The sequence below is a fragment of the Bombina bombina genome, chromosome 3, assembly GCF_027579735.1.
Source record: "Bombina bombina isolate aBomBom1 chromosome 3, aBomBom1.pri, whole genome shotgun sequence".
Taxonomy (NCBI): Eukaryota; Metazoa; Chordata; class Amphibia; order Anura; family Bombinatoridae; genus Bombina; species Bombina bombina.
The window spans coordinates 622889405-622911894 of NC_069501.1; the positions used below are offsets into that span (position 1 = coordinate 622889405).

General features: G+C 37.2%; 1 protein-coding gene across 4 annotated transcripts in view; it reads right to left on the bottom strand.

Annotated features, from left to right (window-relative positions):
• Window positions 1-22490, bottom strand: part of LOC128651839 (myotubularin-related protein 9-like) — a 158902-nt gene that overhangs the window by 63366 nt on the left and 73046 nt on the right. For all 4 annotated transcript variants that reach the window (XM_053704820.1, XM_053704822.1, XM_053704821.1 and 1 more), the window contains 3 exons: window positions 11437-11598; window positions 10213-10354; window positions 9871-10091 (listed from right to left, as the gene is read on the bottom strand). In XM_053704820.1, coding sequence (XP_053560795.1) covers window positions 9871-10091; window positions 10213-10354; window positions 11437-11598 — 525 coding nt within the window. The remainder of the gene's footprint in view (window positions 1-9870; window positions 10092-10212; window positions 10355-11436; window positions 11599-22490) is intronic.

Here is a 22490-nt window from a genome sequence, read left to right on the forward strand (position 1 = left end):
CATATTAAATCGTGCACAGCATTTTGTGTCAAAATAATATATGATTAACATTTTTGTAAAACATCCAAACGTTTAAATGGAAGTCATCAATTAGGATTGTCTGTATTTAGGTTGTGCACAAGTTTTATATGTTAAAAGTGTTGTTGTTTTTTTTTATTAAACAAAGAAACAAAAGTATTTGCTTATATGTGAACTGAGCCCATACAAAAATGTTACTCAAGAGAGACCTATGAACAGCAAAGAGGGATGTAAACAGAGAATAAATGCTATCCTAAACAGACCAAAAGGTGAACTTAGGAGGCCAAAGCTTTTAAATGAGATATGTTCAGAAAGCATGCGAAAAACTGCTGGCAAATATTTTTAATGGATTGGAATATGGCTGCTGAATTGTCCCATGGAAGATTTGGGGGTGTTAATGCTCAAATGCTCTTGAAAACAGTTGAAAAGTGATATAGCAGAGATTTTACATGGACTGGGATAGCAGTTATAGCTTCAAAATGGAAAACTCTGCAAAAATCTGGTTGTGCCCACTACCCTAATTGTGCAATATGGGTGTGTGACCTGCTCATTAAGGGCCAGATTACGAGTGGAGCACTAACAGTTATGCTCGAGCGATAAGGGTTTTATCACGGATGTTTTTGTGTGTCTGGTTTTTCGCTCGTATTACAAGTTGAAAGTAAACGCGATTGCTTGAGCGCAATTGATGTTAACGCGTCTGGTTAGCGCATCCTCAGAGCTTTGATGAACTGTTTCGTTAAACAAAAAGTGTCACAAAACACATCAAAAATACATTACAAAGTACAGTTACACTCATAATAACACCATCTAATAACAAGTATTAAAAAAAATATTGCACAAAAAAGTTATGAGGTCTCAAATGTTAGAGAAAAAAAAGCAGGCAAAGGGCTTTAACAGAGAGATACATGCATATACATGTCTAAACAGGAAATATTTACAGTAATTAAACAATATAACAGTTTATTAAAAATGAACATTGCATAAATATGATTTATATGTTTTCATCTACTTAACTGCAAAGGGTTCCAATGCACTATATATGTCTATATATGTGTACATATGTATGTATTTATAAGTGTATATATGTATTTACAGACATATAGATACATATAAACACATACATACATATGTACACATATTTAGACATATATATATATACTGTAAGTGCATTGGTACCATTTGCAGTTAAAGCGACACTAAACCCAAATTTTTTTCTTTCACGATTCAGATAGATCATGCAATTTTAAGCAACTTTCTAATTTACTCCGATTATCAATTTTTCTTCATTCTCTTTCTATCTTTATTTAAAAAGCAGGAATGTGATGCATAGGAGCCGGCCCATTTTTGGTTGAGAACCTGGGTTATGCTTTCTAATTGGTGGGTAAATGTAAGCCTCCAATAAGCAAGCTCTATCCATGGTGCTGAACCTAAAATGGGCTGGCTGCTAAGATTTACATTCCTTAAGGATAGCAAGAGAACAAAGAAAAATTGATAATTGGAGTAAATTAGAAAGTTGCTTAAAATTCCATGCTCTATCTGAATCATGAAAGAAAAAATTTGGGTTCAGTGTCCCTTTAAGTAGATAAAAACATATACTGTAAATCATATTTATGCAATGTTCATTTTAAATTTAAGTGTTATATTGTTTATTTACTGTAAATATTTCACATTCCAATGTTCTGCACATAGCAGAATATGTTCGTATTTATAAATAGATATTCCTATATATATATATATATATATATATATATATATATATATATATATATATACACACAACTATATATCATAATATATATATATATATATTCTTCAACAAACTACAAGAAGAGAACAAGGACCAACAAAAATTGCTTATGGCCCTAAGCAGATAGGGAATCAAGCGCTCTTAAAAATTTCTCTAAAATGTATAGCTAAATCAGATATATGAAATAAATATCTGACCAGTACAACCACAGTGAACAATAAATGTTTTATTAATAATACAGAAAGAAATTAATCCTAACTGTCCAAGAGGTAGTAAAAGGCCAAATGAATACAGGCCAGGTATATGTTAGCAACACAAAGTGTAATATGTTGAACAAACAACTTGGTACATGTGGCCAATTAAAACCCTGAAGATGTGCACATCATAATCACAATGTTGGCAAGAATACAATCTAAAGTTACCTAGTACATTACTACACCCAGGCTGTACACGGTACCCAAGTCAATACAAGGGATAGTTACCGGACAGGTAAATTATAGGGATCTAAGTAATGGTAAGTGCTTAGAAAAGATTTCAGGAACAACATCGGACTCACTGAGCTCTGAGGGCGGCAGCTTAAACGCTGAGCTGAAGTCAGAAGTCAGTGGGGTTTTTTTTGCAGCTAACTCCCAGTAGTGCATTGCTGCTCCTGCTCTTGATATATGGATAGGAAGTGGAAGCTTAAAAATGCTTGCTGATAAAATGTGAGTGTCTTTATCTTATATTCCACCAAATATTCAGTAACTGTTTTCATCCCATCAACCTCATACATCCCATTAAAATAGTAAGTAGTTATTGGTGTAGTTATTCTAAACTTTTTTTTTTAATTCTTGCACATACATACTGTTACTTGTAAATACATTTAGTTGTTATATAATTTATGTATGTGTCCGTATCTCTTAAAACAAGTTAGTTTAACCTCCTTTTTGCTAGTACAACTGATTTACTGTGTCACGAAATTATGTAGGTCTAAAAAGTGTGTCACCAAGATCAAAAGTTTGGAAAGCTCTGATCTACAGTCTTAGAATGATAATGGAAATTTTCACCAATTAGCTGCCTAGGATGTGTTGTGTTATCTCACATGAAGCCTGCCCTGTTCAGGGCTCCTACCTTCCATCTATGGGGTGTAGCATACACTGCCTTGAACAATAAACGGAACACACTTTGCTCCCCAGAGTCCAGATGATCACCGCCGGTCCCCCGGGAACTATGCATGTCCGCCTTGAATTTGTCCCCCAGTACGGTAGTTATACAGGCTGAAATGCTTCCTCTTTTCAGCAGCAAAAATGATGATCCATAGCCACTGTAGTATGCTGTATGTTCAGACTAGTAACAGCTCTCTCAAAAAACAGCCTGCTCACCTGACCGCTGAGTACCTGCATCAAACAAGCTTCAGCCCAGTTCAGCAGGAAAGGGAAACGCCCGGTGTATGAGGATAAGTTTCAAAACATAATAAAAGAACAACCCGGCATGAATCCTTGGTGCTGTTAAAATGAAGCTTTATTTTACCAATTTAAAAGTTTAGCCAATTTGCAATTTTAAATTGGTAAAATAAAGCTTCGTTTTAACAGCACAAAGGATTCATGCCGGTTTGTTCTTTGATTTTTTTTATATATATATATATATATATATATATATATATATATATATATATATATATATATGGAATAGATATGTATTGTAACAAAAAAACATCAGATATATGTAGAATATGCTATTGTGTTTGCGTGCAAATAAGATGTTAGGCTTTTTTCAACTTTTTTTGCTCCATTGACCTATATAGGGAAATAGGTTATTGCGGGCATGATATTCTAAGTTTGGCTTTTTACGCTTTGAGTTAGCCAGCAAGCTATAACTTTTTACTTTAAACTTGTAATACGAGTGCAACTATTGTTTATTTCACATTCCAATGTTCTGCACATAGCAGAATATACTCTATGTATTTATAAATAGATATTCCTATATATATATATATATATATATATATATATATATATATATATATATATATATATATATATGTATTGTAACAAAAACATCAGATATATGTAGAAATATGTATTTATGAATAAATAGAACATATTCTTCTATGTGAAGAACACTGGAATGAGAAATATTCACATTTTCATGTCGGTTTAGCGCAGTTGGGAATATGCGATTGTGTTTGCGTGCAAATAAGATGTTAGGGTTTTTTCAACTTTTTTTGCTCCATTGACTTCTATGGGGGAATAGGTTATTGCGCGCATGATATTCTAAGTTTGGCTTTTTACGCGTGTTTAGTTAGCGAGCAAGCTAATTTTTTACTTTCAACTTGTAATACGAGTGCAACTCGACTTGTGCAAAAAGCTTTCTTCTAGCACAATTAATGCTCAAGCAGGATCATTAAATAGTGCTCCACTTGTAATCTGACCCTAAGATATGTATAGATATAACTGTGTTAATATGTACCGGGGGGGCTTTATTGTGTTACCACCTACTATCACAATAGTAAGAATTTGTGTCACATTCTGCCTTACCCCACATACCTCAGCCCTGGCATTATATGACAGGCTAATTTAAACAGTCACCTCTGGAAGCTTTTGTATGATTTGCTATGTCATGCTAATTTTGTTGTTTTGGAAAGGAATAGTACAGGAGTGAGGTGAAATGTTTTTCTATACAATAAAGGATATTGTCTTCCCAGGTGGCGGGGATGTTTTTGATGTACTTACCTAAGGCGGCCAATTGGTGACAGGGGAGGGGAAGCAAAAAGGTTTGAATTTACATGACAATTATCCACACCCTCTGTGTATAACACACAAAAGGGATAGCAGGACATTACAGACCTTTCATCCAATGCTGTAAATGTGATCTGCCCCAATCCCAGCCAGTGTATTCCATCACAACCATGCAAAGAACTTTAAACAGTAATTCAGATTAATTGGAATTGTGACTCGTTTACCAACACAGATAGTGACATTTATCAAAGAACAAATGATACATATCCTGAGCTCTGTTGTATTATTAGAATTCTATTTGCAACATCCACTCATAACTTGAACAATGGGTTTGCTATTAGTTCTACATTAGTAAAGTGATCTACATGCATTACACAGTGTGCTTCACTGAAGCTGACAGACTGTATTGAAACACTTCTGCACAAATGTGCAAACACCCTGCTAAAGCAGTTACTAAAGTAACACTGTACCAAAGCATTGGCTCAGTACTTGAGGTCATCTGGTTGGTCCAGGCCAGACTCAGGCCAGGACAGTGGCATTTTGTGTTGTCCCCATTAGTAAGCCTTAGATGCAGCTGTTGTAAATTTGACTATGTACTAATGAGAACGAGGCTCCCATTGGAGCCTATGGAAGTGTGCTCAAGAGCGCAATGCTACCGTGCAATGCGAACGCGAGGTCACATTTGCATTGCACATAACTTGTAATATCAGCACACATTTGTATGTGCTGGTATTACTCAGTGGAGTGCAAATATCGCTTTAGCAAAAGTGATAATTTGCGCTCCACTTGTAATCTGGCCCTTATTTTTATGCAGATCTTTTAAAATTTAGGAAAAATAAAATGCTTTTTTTTTAAAAAAAATTTAAAAATTTTTTTAAAATTTTTACACTAAACTGTCCCTTTTCTTATTCTGAATTTTTTGCACAAATGTATCAAAGCCTGCATTACTTTCATCAAATGCAATGTTTCCTTGTATAAACATTCTAGTATTTTACTAATGTTTTGTATCAAACACTATACAAAAAGTAAATAAAACTGAATATGCAAAATTACAGTGGTTTCAAATATCACCTGAAAATATTATAGCAATGTTGTCCATTAAATCCATGTTTTTGTGCAATAATTAATATTCAAATTGTATTACAGGTATACCTCGCTCATAGGGGTAAATTTATTAATGTGTGAGTGGATATGATACAATGTAGTGTATCATGTCCGCCGCACATCGATAAATGCCGACAGCATACGCTGTCGGCATTTATCATTGCACCAGCAGTTCTTGTTGGTGCAATGCCCCCCCTGCAGATTTGCTAGCAGGGGGTGTCAATCAACCCAATCGAATTCGATTGGGTTGATTTCTGTCCGCGGCCTCAGAGCAGGCGGACAAGTTATGGATCAGCAATCTTTAGAAGGCTCGCCGGAAACAAGGGCCATACGGAGCTTGATAAATTGACCCCATACAGCGGGCTAGGGGCTGGAGCCCCACTGTAAAGTGAAAACCGCCTTAGTGAAACAAGGCGGTTTTAGCTTTCTTTTCACTTGCCTATGTGTTTAATGTTTGAACTAACATATATTAGGTGTGCAATAGCGCTAAGTTTAGTTTAACACTAGCACAGTACAGTACAGTATTCAATTAGTACAGGTAGTGCAGAATTATTAGGCAAGTTGTATTTTTGAGGATTAATTTTATTATTGAACAACAACCATGTTCTCAATGAACCCAAAAAACTCATTAATATCAAAGCTGAATAGTTTTGGAAGTAGTTTTTAGTTTGTTTTTAGTTATAGCTATTTTAGGGGGATATCTGTGTGTGCAGGTGACTATTACTGTGCATAATTATTAGGCAACTTAACAAAAAACAAATATATACCCATTTCAATTATTTATTTTTACCAGTGAAACCAATATAACATCTCAACATTCACAAATATACATTTCTGACATTCAAAAACAAAACAAAAACAAATCAGTGACCAATATAGCCACCTTTCTTTGCAAGGACACTGAAAAGCCTGCCATCCATGGATTCTGTCAGTGTTTTGATCTGTTCACCATCAACATTGCGTGCAGCAGCAACCACAGCCTCCCAGACACTGTTCAGAGAGGTGTACTGTTTTCCCTCCTTGTAAATCTCACATTTGATGATGGACCACAGGTTCTCAATGGGGTTCAGATCAGGTGAACAAGGAGGCCATGTCATTAGATTTTCTTCTTTTATACCCTTTCTTGCCAGCCACGCTGTGGAGTACTTGGACGCGTGTGATGGAGCATTGTCCTGCATGAAAATCATGTTTTTCTTGAAGGATGCAGACTTCTTCCTGTACCACTGCTTGAAGAAGGTGTCTTCCAGAAACTGGCAGTAGGACTGGGAGTTGAGCTTGACTCCATCCTCAACCCGAAAAAGCCCCACAAGCTCATCTTTGATGATACCAGCCCAAACCAGTACTCCACCTCCACCTTGCTGGCGTCTGAGTCGGACTGGAGCTCTCTGCCCTTTACCAATCCAGCCACAGGCCCATCCATCTGGCCCATCAAGACTCACTCTCATTTCATCAGTCCATAAAACCTTAGAAAAATCAGTCTTGAGATATTTCTTGGCCCAGTCTTGATGTTTCAGCTTGTGTGTCTTGTTCAGTGGTGGTCGTCTTTCAGCCTTTCTTACCTTGGCCATGTCTCTGAGTATTGCACACCTTGTGCTTTTGGGCACTCCAGTGATGTTGCAGCTCTGAAATATGGCCAAATTGGTGGCAAGTGGCATCTTGGCAGCTGCACGCTTGACTTTTCTCAGTTCATGGGCAGTTATTTTGCGCCTTGGTTTTTCCACACGCTTCTTGCGACCCTGTTGACTATTTTGAATGAAACGCTTAATTGTTCGATGATCACGCTTCAGAAGCTTTGCAATTTTAAGAGTGCTGCATCCCTCTGCAAGATATCTCACTATTTTTTACTTTTCTGAGCCTGTCAAGTCCTTCTTTTAAATATAAGTTTATAAAGAGCAGCGCCAGGTATTAATCCCCAAAGCTCCCTCACAAGTAATTTTCCCTATAATTACCGTTAAATAATACACAATAACAAAAAATCAATAGTAGTTTGGGAGCGCTAAAAGCTAAATGAGAAAATTGTGGAAACTGATATATATTTTATCAAAAATATATTTATTAAGATAATATAAAACATGTATATAACATTTAGAATAGATTGTGGGACGTCTCCCTTTGTAGTTTAAGAACAAGTAAAATTTACTGCATCAAAAGAACACTTTTGTATATTTCTCTAAAAGATTCCACCTAGGTTTTTCTTTTTCACCTTAAATCAATTATCTTTTAATTTCCACCTTAATTCTGATACTAAGTAGTCGTAAGAAATTTCTCAGATATTATATCGTTTCCTACTTTTGTATTGTTACTTTGTATCAGATGGAAACAATTTACATTTCATAGTCCAATAGATTGTTATTTCAGTTGTTATCTTTTTGTAGCAATGTCTTTTGGTGTATAATGTAAAAACAGAGTTGTCTGTACTCAGTAGAAATTTGATATTTTTTGATGGGGCTTACCGGTTCTTCTGACACATCTGTGTCTGATGGTATCTCGGTCTCTCTTACCGGATTTTTCTTTTGTGTCTCTCCTCCCTGTATACTGTAGGTATCTCCGATATCGAGAATAGAAACCTAGACCACGCTCCTGAGACGTGCACACCTGTATCAAGAAGCAGCCGGGGGAAAAAACGAGATCCTGAACATAGAGGCCAAACACGCTACAAACCGGCAGAGAAGGAAACCCATACACGCAGGAGCGTGGTCTAGGTTTCTATTCTCGATATCGGAGATACCTACAGTATACAGGGAGGAGAGACACAAAAGAAAAAACCGGTAAGAGAGACCGAGATACCATCAGACACAGACGTGTCAGAAGAACCGGTAAGCCCCATCAAAAAATATCAAATTTCTACTGAGTACAGACAACTCTGTTTTTACATTATACACCAAAAGACATTGCTACAAAAAGATAACAACTGAAATAACAATCTATTGGACTATGAAATGTAAATTGTTTCCATCTGATACAAAGTAACAATACAAAAGTAGGAAACGATATAATATCTGAGAAATTTCTTACGACTACTTAGTATCAGAATTAAGGTGGAAATTAAAAGATAATTGATTTAAGGTGAAAAAGAAAAACCTAGGTGGAATCTTTTAGAGAAATATACAAGTCCTTCTTTTAACCCATTTTGCCAAAGGAAAGGAAGTTGCCTAATAATTATGCACACCTGATATAGGGTGTTGATGTCATTAGACCACACCCCTTCTCATTACAGAGATGCACATCACCTAATATGCTTAATTGGTAGTAGGCTTTCGAGCCTATACAGCTTGGAGTAAGACAACATGCATAAAGAGGATGATGTGGTCAAAATACTAATTTGCCTAATAATTCTGCACTCCCTGTATTCAATAACAACTGAACAGTACCTGTAAAATAGTGACAATTACTGCAGTGAAATTTGCCAGACTAAGACACTGAGACAGGGACAGTACTGCCATGTTGTAAATAGATCAAACTGTGCATAACAAAATGGAACTTTAGCTCCATATTAGCGCTGTATTAGTGAAGCGCTATAAAATGAAGCGCTGTAAAGCGAGGGATACCTGTGTTAAAGCCATAGGCTTGTGAGAATGTACACAGCAAGCAGCTCGCTTCTTGGGGGACGCATGGCTGAGCACTATCAAACACATCACAAACAGGAGCATCAATGCATCTGAGTACCATGCAGTTTTTTCTACAACTGATTTTACGGCCCCTAATAGTCAGCAGTGTTAGTATATGGCTTATTTAATTGTTATGACTATTATACTGTTTTTCATTTACGAATAATAATTATAAAAACAATTCGGTATATGAATGTTATTTCCGGTTTACGACTGTTACTTTCATTTTCGAATGTTTATAATTAGATCAAATATCCACATTTGAAATTTTGAATGTAACATTCAATTTAACAAATTTTATTCAGAAGTTCATGTTGTTGGGAACTTAGCAAATTGATACATAAACTATAGAAATATATTGATTTGAATGTTTCTATTTCAAATATTGCAGAATTAAAATATTACATTTAAAGAGAGCATTACAAATACTATTAAAAATATATTGATTCAATTTTTTCTATTTTGAATATTGCATAATTCAAATATTACGTTTAAAGGAAGCATTAGAAATACTATTACATTATACGAACGTTAGAATGTTGTACAAACATTCGAAATTCGAAACAAACGAAGGAGTGTTAACATTTGTTTCAGTTTTCGAATGTTGCGAAACATTTGCCCATCCCAACTTTAGACAATCCCCTCTTCATGTATGTCCCTCCCATCTGCCTCTTACCTTTCTTTTTCATTGTTGCACAAGAAGGTTCCATATTCCGAACTGTATGCATGTTCTGCCAAGATACACAGTAACTTCTCACTGAATTCCAGCGCAAATGGAAACTGGCGAGCTACTTGCCAGCAGCAGTCCAAAAATAATAGAAAAAGGGGTGCTTCATGCTGAGCACGACTCTGAGACCATCCTGAGTGTGCACAGCGCAGCTGAAAGGGATGCCCAGCCTACAAATAGCAAGAGAAACAAAGGCTAAATACAGATCCAAACCCTAGTGTCAGAAAGCAAATGCATGTCATGTTCTGCTCCAGGGAGGTGTATAAACAGATTACTCTGTCAAGCAGTTACCTGAAGCCAATCACGCTCAATCAGATCTTGAAATCCATCAAAAGTACGACAATCTGGAGACAAGATGAGCTGGGTGAGGGATGTTACCAGGAGAGTGGTGTCAGTGCCCTCTTTCCCTTGCACAAGCACACAACCACCCTTCCTGCAAGATAAGGAACATTGCACAGTTATGAGGTGCAGAAATTGGCTGACATTACACAAATGATGCAGCATGACTGCACAGGTTAGGTTACCACCCTTTATATCTCAAAGTCTATAGTCTATATTATTCTTTTGATTTATGCTGTATGTCAACCACCTGTATACTAATAATTAGTATATCAATGTACAGTTTGCTTAGCTGTTTTGGAATGGATTTAGAGTGTAACAGTTTAAACAACGCAGTAAGCTATTACGGGTTATATGATGGGTTCATATAATATTAGTTGTCTAGTTATGCTGTACTGTGAATTGTTATTCATTATATATAGTTTACTAAAGTTTTAAATGTATGTTCATATACATCATTGATTGGGTCACCAAATAAAACCTTTTTAATGTAGTCACAATTGTTTATAGGCATACAGTAACAGAAGCGCTCTACCAGGAACGAACAACAACTCAATAGCTTGTTCTATGGTGATTTACCACATAGAAGCAGCTTCTTTTTTAGCCCAATTGTGCTTTTCACAGAAAGAGAACTTTCCTGAAGTATATCAGTATTATCTCACCTAGTAAGGTCAGTCCAGCCCAAAAATACCAGGCAATTCTCCTCTGAACAAGACACATGGCAAACCCAGATGATCATTTCAGCCTTCCTTGGGCTTCTAAGCACATTGGACAGGGAGTCCACATCTGGTTTCCCCCATCACTCTTAGGGAGACTTTCCCAGGGTTGTAACAAACATATAGAAAGAGATGCGCTCTACCAGGAACAAACAATAGCTCAATAGCTTGTCCTATGGCAAGTTACCGCTTAGAAACAGCCTCTTTTAGCCCAATTGGGCTTTTTACACAGAACTTTCCTGAAGTATATCAGTCTGATCCTGATGATTTCCTCTGTGAAAAGCTTCTGAGCTGTTCGTTTCTGGTAGTGTGCTTTTCTTTCTGTATGTATTAGAACTGTTTATAGGGTTTGATATATTTTAGTACAATAATGTTTTAAAATATCAAAATAACACACAACATGGTCTTTTTTCCTCCAATATTCACACACTCTGCTGTATTCTATATCACACTTTTCTACCTTTCCATGCACTCAGCAGTGAGTCCTGCTGCTCCCAATGCTTCCTTTACATGAGACATCCAACGAGAGGCCTGTAACTTACTAAGCCAGCGATTTATCTCCAATGCAGGCTCATAACATGCACTAACAAGCCGAACCAGACTGTCCTGCAGTGCCCGACCCCTAAATGATCACAGAAACAAGTTAAAGAAACATTAAACTTATAAATTAGCAATTAAGCACTGCATTACAATAGAAATTGTGTCAAATAATTTAATACTGTCATTTTGCTAGGCCAATTGCAATGTTTTTCAAATCAAAAGCAGTACAGGTATAGAACTATTGAAATGCCTGGTAAAATCCATATTCCTGGTTTCCTTTGCTATGGCCAGTTAGATACTTGTGTAAATGAGCTTCTTTACTAAATGTTGCAGGATCAGGTAAATTACCCCAAACTTAAAAGCACACTTTACTCAAATTTTTTTTGTCATCTATATAAAAGAGCAGCTTTTAAATGTGCTAAATGTATTTCTTTCATGTAAGTGGCAAGAGTCCATGAGCTAGTGACGTATGGGATATACATTCCTACCTTGAGGGGGCAGTTTCCCAAACCTCAAAATGCCTATAAATACACCTCCCACCTCACTCATACTTCAGTTTTACAAACGTTGTCTTCGTTGGAGGATGGTGAAGCAAGTTGTGCTTGATTTCTTCTGTGAAAGGCATTTTGAAGCCCAGTTCCTCTCAAAGTACAGTGTTTGTCTGAGGGATGTGAAGGGAGTATTTTCCTAATGATGCCATGTTTTCACCTATGGGAAATCTATTCTAAGGCTCTCTGTAAATTCGGTTGTGGGGATTCATCTGCCACCTCCCTTTACAGATCGACATTATACTCCTCTACCATTACCTCTGTTGATATGTTTCAGTACTGGTTTGGCTGTCTGCTATATGTGGATGGGGGTCTTTAGGTAAGTATATATCTTTCTTTTCTCAAAGTCGCGCCGGTTATGACGCGGACTGTGTCATTTCCTGTTAACCTTGGCGTCAGCATTTGCGTCATTATTAGATTATTAGATCTGATGGTCTCTCGTCTAAACAAGAAGCTTTCTAGATACCTTTTCAGGTCCAAGGATCCTCAGGCAGAAATAGTGGATGCTCTAGCAGTTTCTTAGTTTTCACCAACCTGCTTACTTTTTTCAGCCTCTGGTGCTTTTTCCAAGGAGTGGAAACGTAGTGGAACGATCTTATGTGTTTCTAATAGCACCAGCTTAGTCTTTCAGGTTTTGGTATGTGGACCTTGTCAGGATGTCCAGTTGCCAGCCTTGGTTACGTCCTTTAAGGCCAGACCTTCTGTTTCAGGGGCTGTTTTTTCAATCAGGATCTCAAATCTCTAATTTTGAAGGCATGGAAATTGAACGCTTAGGGGCCTATTTATCAAGCTCCTTATCGCCAGAAACACAATTTATGAAGCAGCGGTCTAAAGACTGCTGCTCTATAACCTGTCCGCCTACTCTGAGGCGGCGGACAGACATCGCTGGAAATCAACCCGATCCAATACGATCGGGTTGATTGACACTCCCTGCTAGCGGCTGATTGGCCGCGAATCTGCAGGGGACGGTATTGCACCAGAAGTTCACCAGAACTGCTGGTGCAATGATAAATGCCAAGAGTGTATGCTGTCTGCATTTATCGATGTGCAGCGGACATGATCCACAATATCGGATTGTGTCTGCTCACATCATGATAAATAGGCCCCTTAGTGTTTAGTCATAGAGGTTTCACTGACGCAGTTGTTAGCACTATGATGCAGGCTCGTAAGTCAGTTTCTAGGAATATTTATTTTCGGGTTTGGAAAACCTATATTTCATGATGTTCTACTCATGATTAGTCTTGGCATTCTTTTAGAATTCCTAGGATTTTACAGTTTCTTCAGGATGGTTTGGATAAACATTTTGTCTGCAAATTTTTTGAAAGGACACATTTCTGCTCTTTCTGTCTTATTTCATAGAAAGATTGCAGACAATGATATCCACTGTTTTGTTCATGCTTTGGTTCATATTAAACCTGTTTTTAAATCTATTTCTCTTCCTTGGAGTCTCAATTTTGGTTTTGAAAATTTTACAGGCTCCTCCTTTTGAGTCTATGGGCCCTATTTATCAAAGCGTCAACTATGTTGCATTCACCGGCGTCAATACACTCACCAGACATCACTGACGCGGACCTGAATACGATCTCCTTATTTATCAAACAAGCCATCAAAAACATGCGCGTCAAGTACGGTGCGAAGAGCATCAGACTGGTGTTAACTAACAGTCATCGATGTTGCGGTTATTCAGGTTTTTCCCAACTTTAGTTATACCATTTTATTATTGTCCATGAACAAGCACATTTCTCTAAAGCTAATCTTTTATTTTTCATCTGTTAATGTCCAAGAAATAGATTGATTTATACCTCAACAAACAATATCTCATAGAAAGTTATTTTTATATTGATTTGTTATATGATACTTTTACAGAAATTAATGTGTATTTGTATTTCTAGGAGTCATATTTTTTATTTATTTTTTTAAATTATTATTAATGCTAGAATTTGTACATATATCCTTGCACATACATATATATATATATGTGTGTGTGTGTGTTATGTCTGAAATCTTTTGCAAACATATTTACATGTCCCTAAGTTCCTTTTTTTTTTCTAAACTATGTTGTCTGTCATTCATATATCTGTGTTTATTTATACCACTATATGTATATAGTGTAAATGTAATCAGAGTATCATATGTATATGTATATATTCAATGGATATTTTAAAGGGATAGGAAAGTAAAAAATTAAGTTGCATGATTCAGATAGAGCATGCAATTTTAAAACACTTTAAAATTCACTTATATTTTCAAATGTGTTTTGTTCTTTTGGTATCCCTTGTTGGAAAAGAATATTCACATATCCTACACTAGTGGGAGCTAGCTGCTTATTGGTGCCTGCACACATTTGTCTCTTGTGATTGGGTACATAATAGATGTGTTCAGCTAGCTGCCAGTAGTGCAATGCTGTTCCTTCAGCTAAGGATAACAAGAGAATGAAGCAAATTTGATAATAGAAGTAAATTGGGTTGAGTTCAGGGCTTCCGGTGGGAGGAGCAAGGAAGTGTAGCTGCTCCATGCTGCACGCTCACCTAAAGTGGCGATACTATCGTGCCAAACACGCCTGCAGCCATAGGCCGGTGAACTCGGATACTGGCCTGGCCTGAGGGATACAACCCGATACGGCGTGGGGAAGCTCTGGAAGTGCTAGTGGCCGCATAGCAGCGGTCAAACTACAAACCGCTACAAACTACAAAACCGCTTCACTATGTCTCACCAAGTCTCATTAAGCTGGGAGAACGCTTAATGAGAGTACATATCTGCAACCGTCTTTACGAACCGGGATTTAGCCAGCCTGAGGAGAAGGTGGTGTGTCGCTGAAAAGCCGGTCGCTGGGAGCCGTACCCCCGTGCACCTCTGTTCGCTGCTGGGAGGCCCTGGAAGGTATCGCCTAGCAGTAGGAGAAGTGCGGAACCGCACAACCACCTGAGGCAGTACTCACAGACAGAAACTGGAGCTTGGCCCGTCGGAACGTAAGTTCCTGACCTGGTCTTGGGGTGAAGGTAAGACGGGAGAACATATGTGAGGACTGTGAGGACTGTGACTTTACAAGCTGTTGTTCTCCTATACTTATTTTGTAACATCTTGTGGAGTATAAGGAGCATAGGAGGGCCTGTATCAGACGACAGGGGGAAAAAATAATAAAAAACCTGCCCACACAGGCTGTGTAATAGCTCTATGATATAATACACCCGGTAGAGCATAACAGGAGACTGTAACCAAGGCATCCGAGACTCCTGATACATAAAACAGCTAGCAACAAAGCTAGAAGATCAGAGAAGCTGGTATAATCAGTTGAACTGTACAAAGCTCCACTCCTAAAGGATAAATAACTTCCAAGGTTTGACTACAGAAGTGAACTGTAAATCCCAGAATAGAATCAATGGGATTATAATTTTACTGGGGGCTTTGGAACTGTTCTGGAATTAAACAATTAATAAAGCCACTGGCTATAGCATCACTGGGTGTACATAAGGTCTAGTAAGAAAATTTCTCCTCTTTTTTTTTTTCCTGGATATGGACTAAGGCCTATATAAGTTGCCTATAACCCTAAAAGATCTAATGAGAGGACATGTCACAGCAATGTATTATGTTATAACACTATTGCAGAACAGGACAAAAGTAGAAGTTATTTGAAATAGCATATAAGGCTGTGCTATAAACTGGACATATTCTCAGGAATTATGTATATATGCATGAGTCTTTTTTTTTTTTCTCTGTATTAAGGCTGGAGGTTCATATATAGGATATATATCAGGCATCTGAGATTAACACACTACTCTCTCTCCACAGGAAATATATGTGGTTCTAGACCGGTGTATTAACTAACTGATATAGCTGACAGTTAAAAAAAAAAAGGGGCCGTATTAATAACATAACTGTAATGTGAGGAAGCTACAGTACATTTAAAAATTGATCTCCAAACATATATTAACACCTATGGTGTGGCATTACTATTTTGCCCTGGAAATATTTGTATAAAAAGACACACACTATCTAGTGTGGTGAGAACAAAGAAAAGGTTTTGGTATACAATTGTGAGGTCCTGGAAATACACTACTTCGCATAATACTGAATATAGCCATAACTATTTGTGTATTTGCCTATAAAGTACTAGACAGACGTATGACACAATTGTTGGACAGGATAAATTAGCATATACTGAGAATACATTACGCTATACCCTTGAGCTGGTGAATACAGAACTCTCCTGATTCCCCTAAGCTGACCCTGAAACACTTATACAGGGCACGACCCCAATAGTCACAAGTTTTCAGATATCATAATTTATCACAACCAGTAAAACTTTCTATTTTGACACTGCAACACCCCCCTCCCCCCTTCTTTTTTTCCTTTTTTTTTCTCTCTTCTTTTTTTTTCTTTTTTTTTCTCTCACTCTCTCCCCTTAACACCCCACACAATCACACACCCTCACGAATTTAATTTATGGATACATTTTTATCACCTAAAACACACACTATGCCAGCTAAGGTGAAAGACAGGAGGCCTAGAAATAGTTTAGACAACAACACAGACCTAAGGGTAGAAGCAAATTGTTTAAATATCAGTAAAATGGATATTGAAGAAATAACGAAACAGGTAGCGCAGGTGCTGCTCCCTCAATTCGATTTGATTAAGGTGGAACTTAGTACGCTTGTTTCTGAAATGAAAAATTTCTCATCTAGGCTCACAGAAGCGGAGTCTAGAATATCCAAAGTTGAGGATCTAGTGTTTAAGACGGAACAAATATCTCAACAACATAGTAGCAAAATTAATGATCTCAGTGAAAAAGTAGAGGAGTTGGAGGATAGAGCACATCGCAATAATCTAAGGATTATTGGACTGCCGGAAAGTGACTGTTATCAGGATTTAATCTCCTTTGCTGCTAACACACTTCCACAATTACTTGGGATCCAGCAACAGAACATAGCAGTAGAAAGAGCACATCGTACAGGTAATCCTAGGAACACAACAGAAAATTCAGTACAGAAGCGTCCTATTATAGTGAAATATTTGAATTTCCAAGACAAGATCAGTATTCTCAGAGCCTACAGAAAGATGCAAACACTACTAATAGACCAACATAGAATTCTGTTATTCCAGGATTTTTCATTTCAGACAGCAAGCAAGCGAAAAGCTATTTCACCATATTGCACCACCTTAATCAACTTGGGCCTGCCAGCTAGATTAGTTTACCCAGCCACAATCAAATTATATATTGACAACGAGTTAATTGTATTAAGAACTCCCCAAGAAGCTAAGAGCTATATAGATAAATATAAAGGAGACCATTAAGCAGATAAGAGGGTAATGGAGAAAGGAATCTTTGGGAATATATGTCACTATCATATACAAGCTAGAGATGCTATTTTATTTAATTATGTGTTTTTTTCTTTTTAAAATGTTTAAAATGAGGGGTAAGGCTCTGACGCTGTTTTATACATATGAGTATTTTCTAATATATAGGTGTTGTTATTTTGTTATCTATATAGTATATGAAAAATGCACCTATCGATATTGGTATAACAGGACCAAGTCAAAAATATGTTTTTTTCTACTGTGGGTTCACATTATTTTTTTGTGGTGTATTATATTCCAAAATTCTATATATAATCCCCGGCATAATATGTTTAAGGCTAGGGATAAAGTTGGGAAAGTGTCTTGTATATATGAAAATGTATTGCAATATAGCATAGGTCTCCTGATTTACACATCATATGAAAAATATATGCACAAATTTAGGCACAATATATCTAAGGCCTGGGTCGGTAACATCTGTCGTCCCTGGTGGCAGGTAGAATATTGGGGTAAGGGGGTAACGAGTGGCGGGGGGGGGGAATTTTTTTTTTATTTATTTTTTTTCCTCTCTTTTTTCTTTTCTTATATTTTATCCCCTAAACTAAAATGCCACAACTAAAATTCATATCATGGAATGTAGGGGGTGTTTCTAGTCCAATGAAAAGGAAAAGAATCTTAACATATCTTAAAAAATTTAAAGCGGATATTATTCTGTTGCAAGAAACACACCTTACAGCAATAGAACACAAGAAACTACAAGCTAATTGGATTCAGGAAGTGATCTTCACACCCTGTAGCTCTAGAAAAAGAGGAGTAGCAATTCTTATCAGAAAAGGGTTAAATTATCAGATTATCTCCAAGCAGATAGATTTAGAAGAACGTTTTATTATCATTAAAATTAAAGTTGAATCTCTCATATATACCGTTTGTAATGTGTACGGACCTAATAAAGTGGATATATCTTTCTGGGAGGCCTTGAAGCTGCAATTGTTTGAATATGTTGATACGAATATGGTGGTAGCAGGAGATTTTAACATGGTCTTTAATAATATTGATAGACTTCAGACTACAAAACAAAGAATCCCCAGGGTCTCTCAAAAAGCAGCCAAGATTCTTAAATCAATCTGTAGAGTCCTGAAGATAAGGGATATTTGGAGACACTTATACCCTAACTGTAGAGCGTATACATATGAGTCCAAACAATACAGGTCATATTCTCGTATTGATTTTTTTTTGGGTTCAGACAGTTTGTTTAGAACAGGGTTAAAAACGCAAATAGGGGACTTCACCATTTCAGACCATGCCCCTATATTTTTGGAATGTGGACCAGAAAATAACGCATATCAAACAACTAGAGGTTATTCTTTCCCAAGATATTTATATAACGACGCCAAATTTAGGAAATACATTACAGATAGGTGGCATGAATATGCAATACAAAATGCTGCATATAGTTGTAAACCCGAGATTTTTTGGGAAACAGCCAAAGCGGTGATAAGAGGAGAAATAAAAAACTATATGTCTAAACTTAGGGCAAGAACACGTCTAAGGGAAATAGAAATCTCTAATTGGCTTAGAAATGCATATAATGCCTACATAGCGACTCCCACATCGACTAATTGGCAGAAATATATCAAAGCGAAACAAGAGTGGGACTCAGTTAGCTTGCAGAAAGCGACCCGTCAAGATTTAAATCAAAGAACTATCTATCATAGATATGGCAGCAAAATTGGCAAGCTTCTAGCTAACTGCGTCAAAGTTTGCAAGGCTCAGAAAACCATCAAGTCTGCTATAGTAGATGGTATCCGAGTTACTGAAACAGAAGCAATTAAAAAAGGTTTTGTTAGCTTCTTTAAAAAACTGTACTCTGCCCCACAGATAGATAGTCAAAATAAAGAGCGGTTCTGGAGAAACATCTCTCTCCCAAAATTAAATACAGATGAGGCTGCTAACTTAAATCTACCCATTACTTCGACAGAAATTTGTCAAGCAGTAGATAGATTAAAACTGGATAAAGCTGCTGGCCTGGATATGCTACCAGCCGAATTCTATAAAATTCTTAGGGAAGAGATAAATGCCCCATTGGTAAAGCTATTTAATCAATATTTCTGTAATGGTGGGGTCCCCTCCTCTTATTTTGTTGCATCCAGAATTGTACTCGTTCCAAAAAAAGAGAAAGATCCAGAAGCGTTGGATTCATATCGTCCCATATCACTGCTTAATGCAGACTATAAAATTTATACAGCAATCTTAGCAAATAGACTTAAGGGGATCCTTGGCTCTTTGATACATGTGGACCAGGTCGGCTTTATGTTACATCGAAATCCATCGGCTAATATTCGTAAAATCTTACTCCTCTTAGATTTTTTTCGATCAGAATGTACAAATGGGCGAATAAAACCAGCGATTCTTTCACTAGATGCCCAGAAGGCATTCGACTCGATTACTTGGGACCATCTTTTTTTCACTATGCAACAATTTGGTTTTAGCGGTAATTATTTAAATTGCATTAAAGCTCTATACATTAATGCTTCTGCAGTATTGTTGGTAAATGGCATTCCTACAGAAACTTTCCATATTTTGACAGGTACCAGACAAGGCTGTCCGATTTCACCTCTTCTTTTTAACCTTGCAATTGAACCATTGGCAACTATGTTAAAAAAGCACCTAGAAGGAGTTTTGTTAGGAGACGAATACCTTAAATTACTACTGTATGCAGATGACTTATTATTATTTCTTAACAACCCTAAACACGAGATCCCGATTTTATTAGAAATAATTAATATATTCGGAACATTTTCGGGATATAAAATAAACGCAGCAAAATCAGATTTATTATGGATAACAAAACCAGCAAGTAATGGATACACGCCACCCTTTAAAATAGCGGATTCATATATTACGTATTTGGGTATTAAGATTAGTATCGATCCGGCAGAATGGTACCCTTTGAATTTTATCCCTCTGCTAAATAAAATACAGATAGAGCTTGGAAACTGGGCAAAATTTCCTCTGTCAATGACGGCAAAAATTAATTTGATAAAAATGATCACCCTACCCAAACTGATGTATTTAATGCAAAATATCCCAATCCCAATAACAAAATTTGATCTCAAGCGTTTAAATAGCTCCATCAGACTGTTTATTTGGGGTAGTGGCAAAAAGCGTATAGCTTTACAAAAGCTGTCACAGTCAAGACAATATGGGGGTCTCGCGTTACCAAATTTCGGCAACTATAATAGAATATGTTTGGCAAAGGTAGCGATGGACTGGCTTACTGGGGGGAACTATGTGGCGTCACTAGAAATAGAACAAAAGTTAGTTCGGCCATATGACCTACAGGCACTATTACACTGCCCGATTAAGAAACTACCATCTATGGTCAAAAATAAGCCCACTCTGTTTCATATTATTAAAGCCTGGCAGGATATTAAGACCAGTATGAATGATAACCCGCTGATTTCGAACTTAGTTCCTATTTCTGGAAACCCTTGCTTCCCATCGGGTATTAAGAACCAAATGTTTAATAAGTGGGCTATACTAGGACTTAAATATTTATCTCAGTTTAGAGACCCAGAGACTACCCGGGTGTACACATTTATAGCGCTTAGAGATCAGTTCCAACTTAACAACACAGAATTCTATGCCTATTTACAAGTCCGTCATTGGTATAATGAAACTATCAAAAATTGTACTAAGGAGTGGGTACACCCGGGTATTAAAATGGGCCTTGCTCTCTTTAAAGCAGGTAAACGGTCAATTAGCTACTGGTATCGGATGATACAAACGGAAAGCGGCGAAATAAATGTATTAGAGATATCAGCAAAGTGGGTTAAGGATATTCAAAGCATGGATCCATATAAAGTAAAACAGAGTATAATTGCGGTAGAACATGCAACTCTTTCTGCAGCATGGCGAGAATCACAGTTTAAAATCTTGAATCGCATGTATATACCACCGGCTAGCTTAAATAGATGGTATGGGAATGTCGTACATGTGTGTCCTCGATGTAGTTCCATCAGGGCTGACCTGGTTCACATGTTCTGGAACTGCCCCAAGATTCAACAATTCTGGCAGCGAGTACAGTTCTGGATGAATAGACTATTGAATATACAGATACGTATAGAGATACAGCATATTTTCTTTTCTTTCATGTAATTAGCAAGAGTCCATGAGCTAGTGACGTATGGGATATACATTCCTACCAGGAGGGGCAAAGTTTCCCAAACCTTAAAATGCCTATAAATACACCCCTCACCACACCCACAATTCAGTTTTACAAACTTTGCCTCCGATGGAGGTGGTGAAGTAAGTTTGTGCTAGATTCTACGTTGATATGCGCTCCGCAGCAAGTTGGAGCCCGGTTTTCCTCTCAGCGTGCAGTGAATGTCAGAGGGATGTGAGGAGAGTATTGCCTATTTGAATGCAGTGATCTCCTTCTACGGGGTCTATTTCATAGGTTCTCTGTTATTGGTCGTAGAGATTCATCTCTTACCTCCCTTTTCAGATCGACGATATACTCTTATATATACCATTACCTCTGCTGATTCTCGTTTCAGTACTGGTTTGGCTTTCTACAAACATGTAGATGAGTGTCCTGGGGTAAGTAAATCTTATTTTCTGTGACACTCTAAGCTATGGTTGGGCACTTTGTTTATAAAGTTCTAAATATATGTATTCAAACATTTATTTGCCTTGACTCAGGATGTTCAACATTCCTTATTTCAGACAGTCAGTTTCATATTTGGGATAAATGCATTTGTTTCAATCATTTTTTCTTACCTTAAAAAATTTGACTTTTTCCCTGTGGGCTGTTAGGCTCGCGGGGGCAGAAAATGCTTCATTTTATTGCGTCATTCTTGGCGCGGACTTTTTTGGCGCAAATTTTTTTTTCTGTTTCCGGCGTCATACGTGTCGCCGGAAGTTGCGTCATTTTTTGACGTTTTTTTGCTTCAAAAATGTCGGCGTTCCGGATGTGGCGTCATTTTTGGCGCCAAAAGCATTTAGGCGCCAAATAATGTGGGCGTCTTTTTTGGCGCTAAAAAATATGGGCGTCACTTTTGTCTCCACATTATTTAAGTCACATTATTTATTGCTTCTGGTTGCTAGAAGCTTGTTCACTGGCATTTTT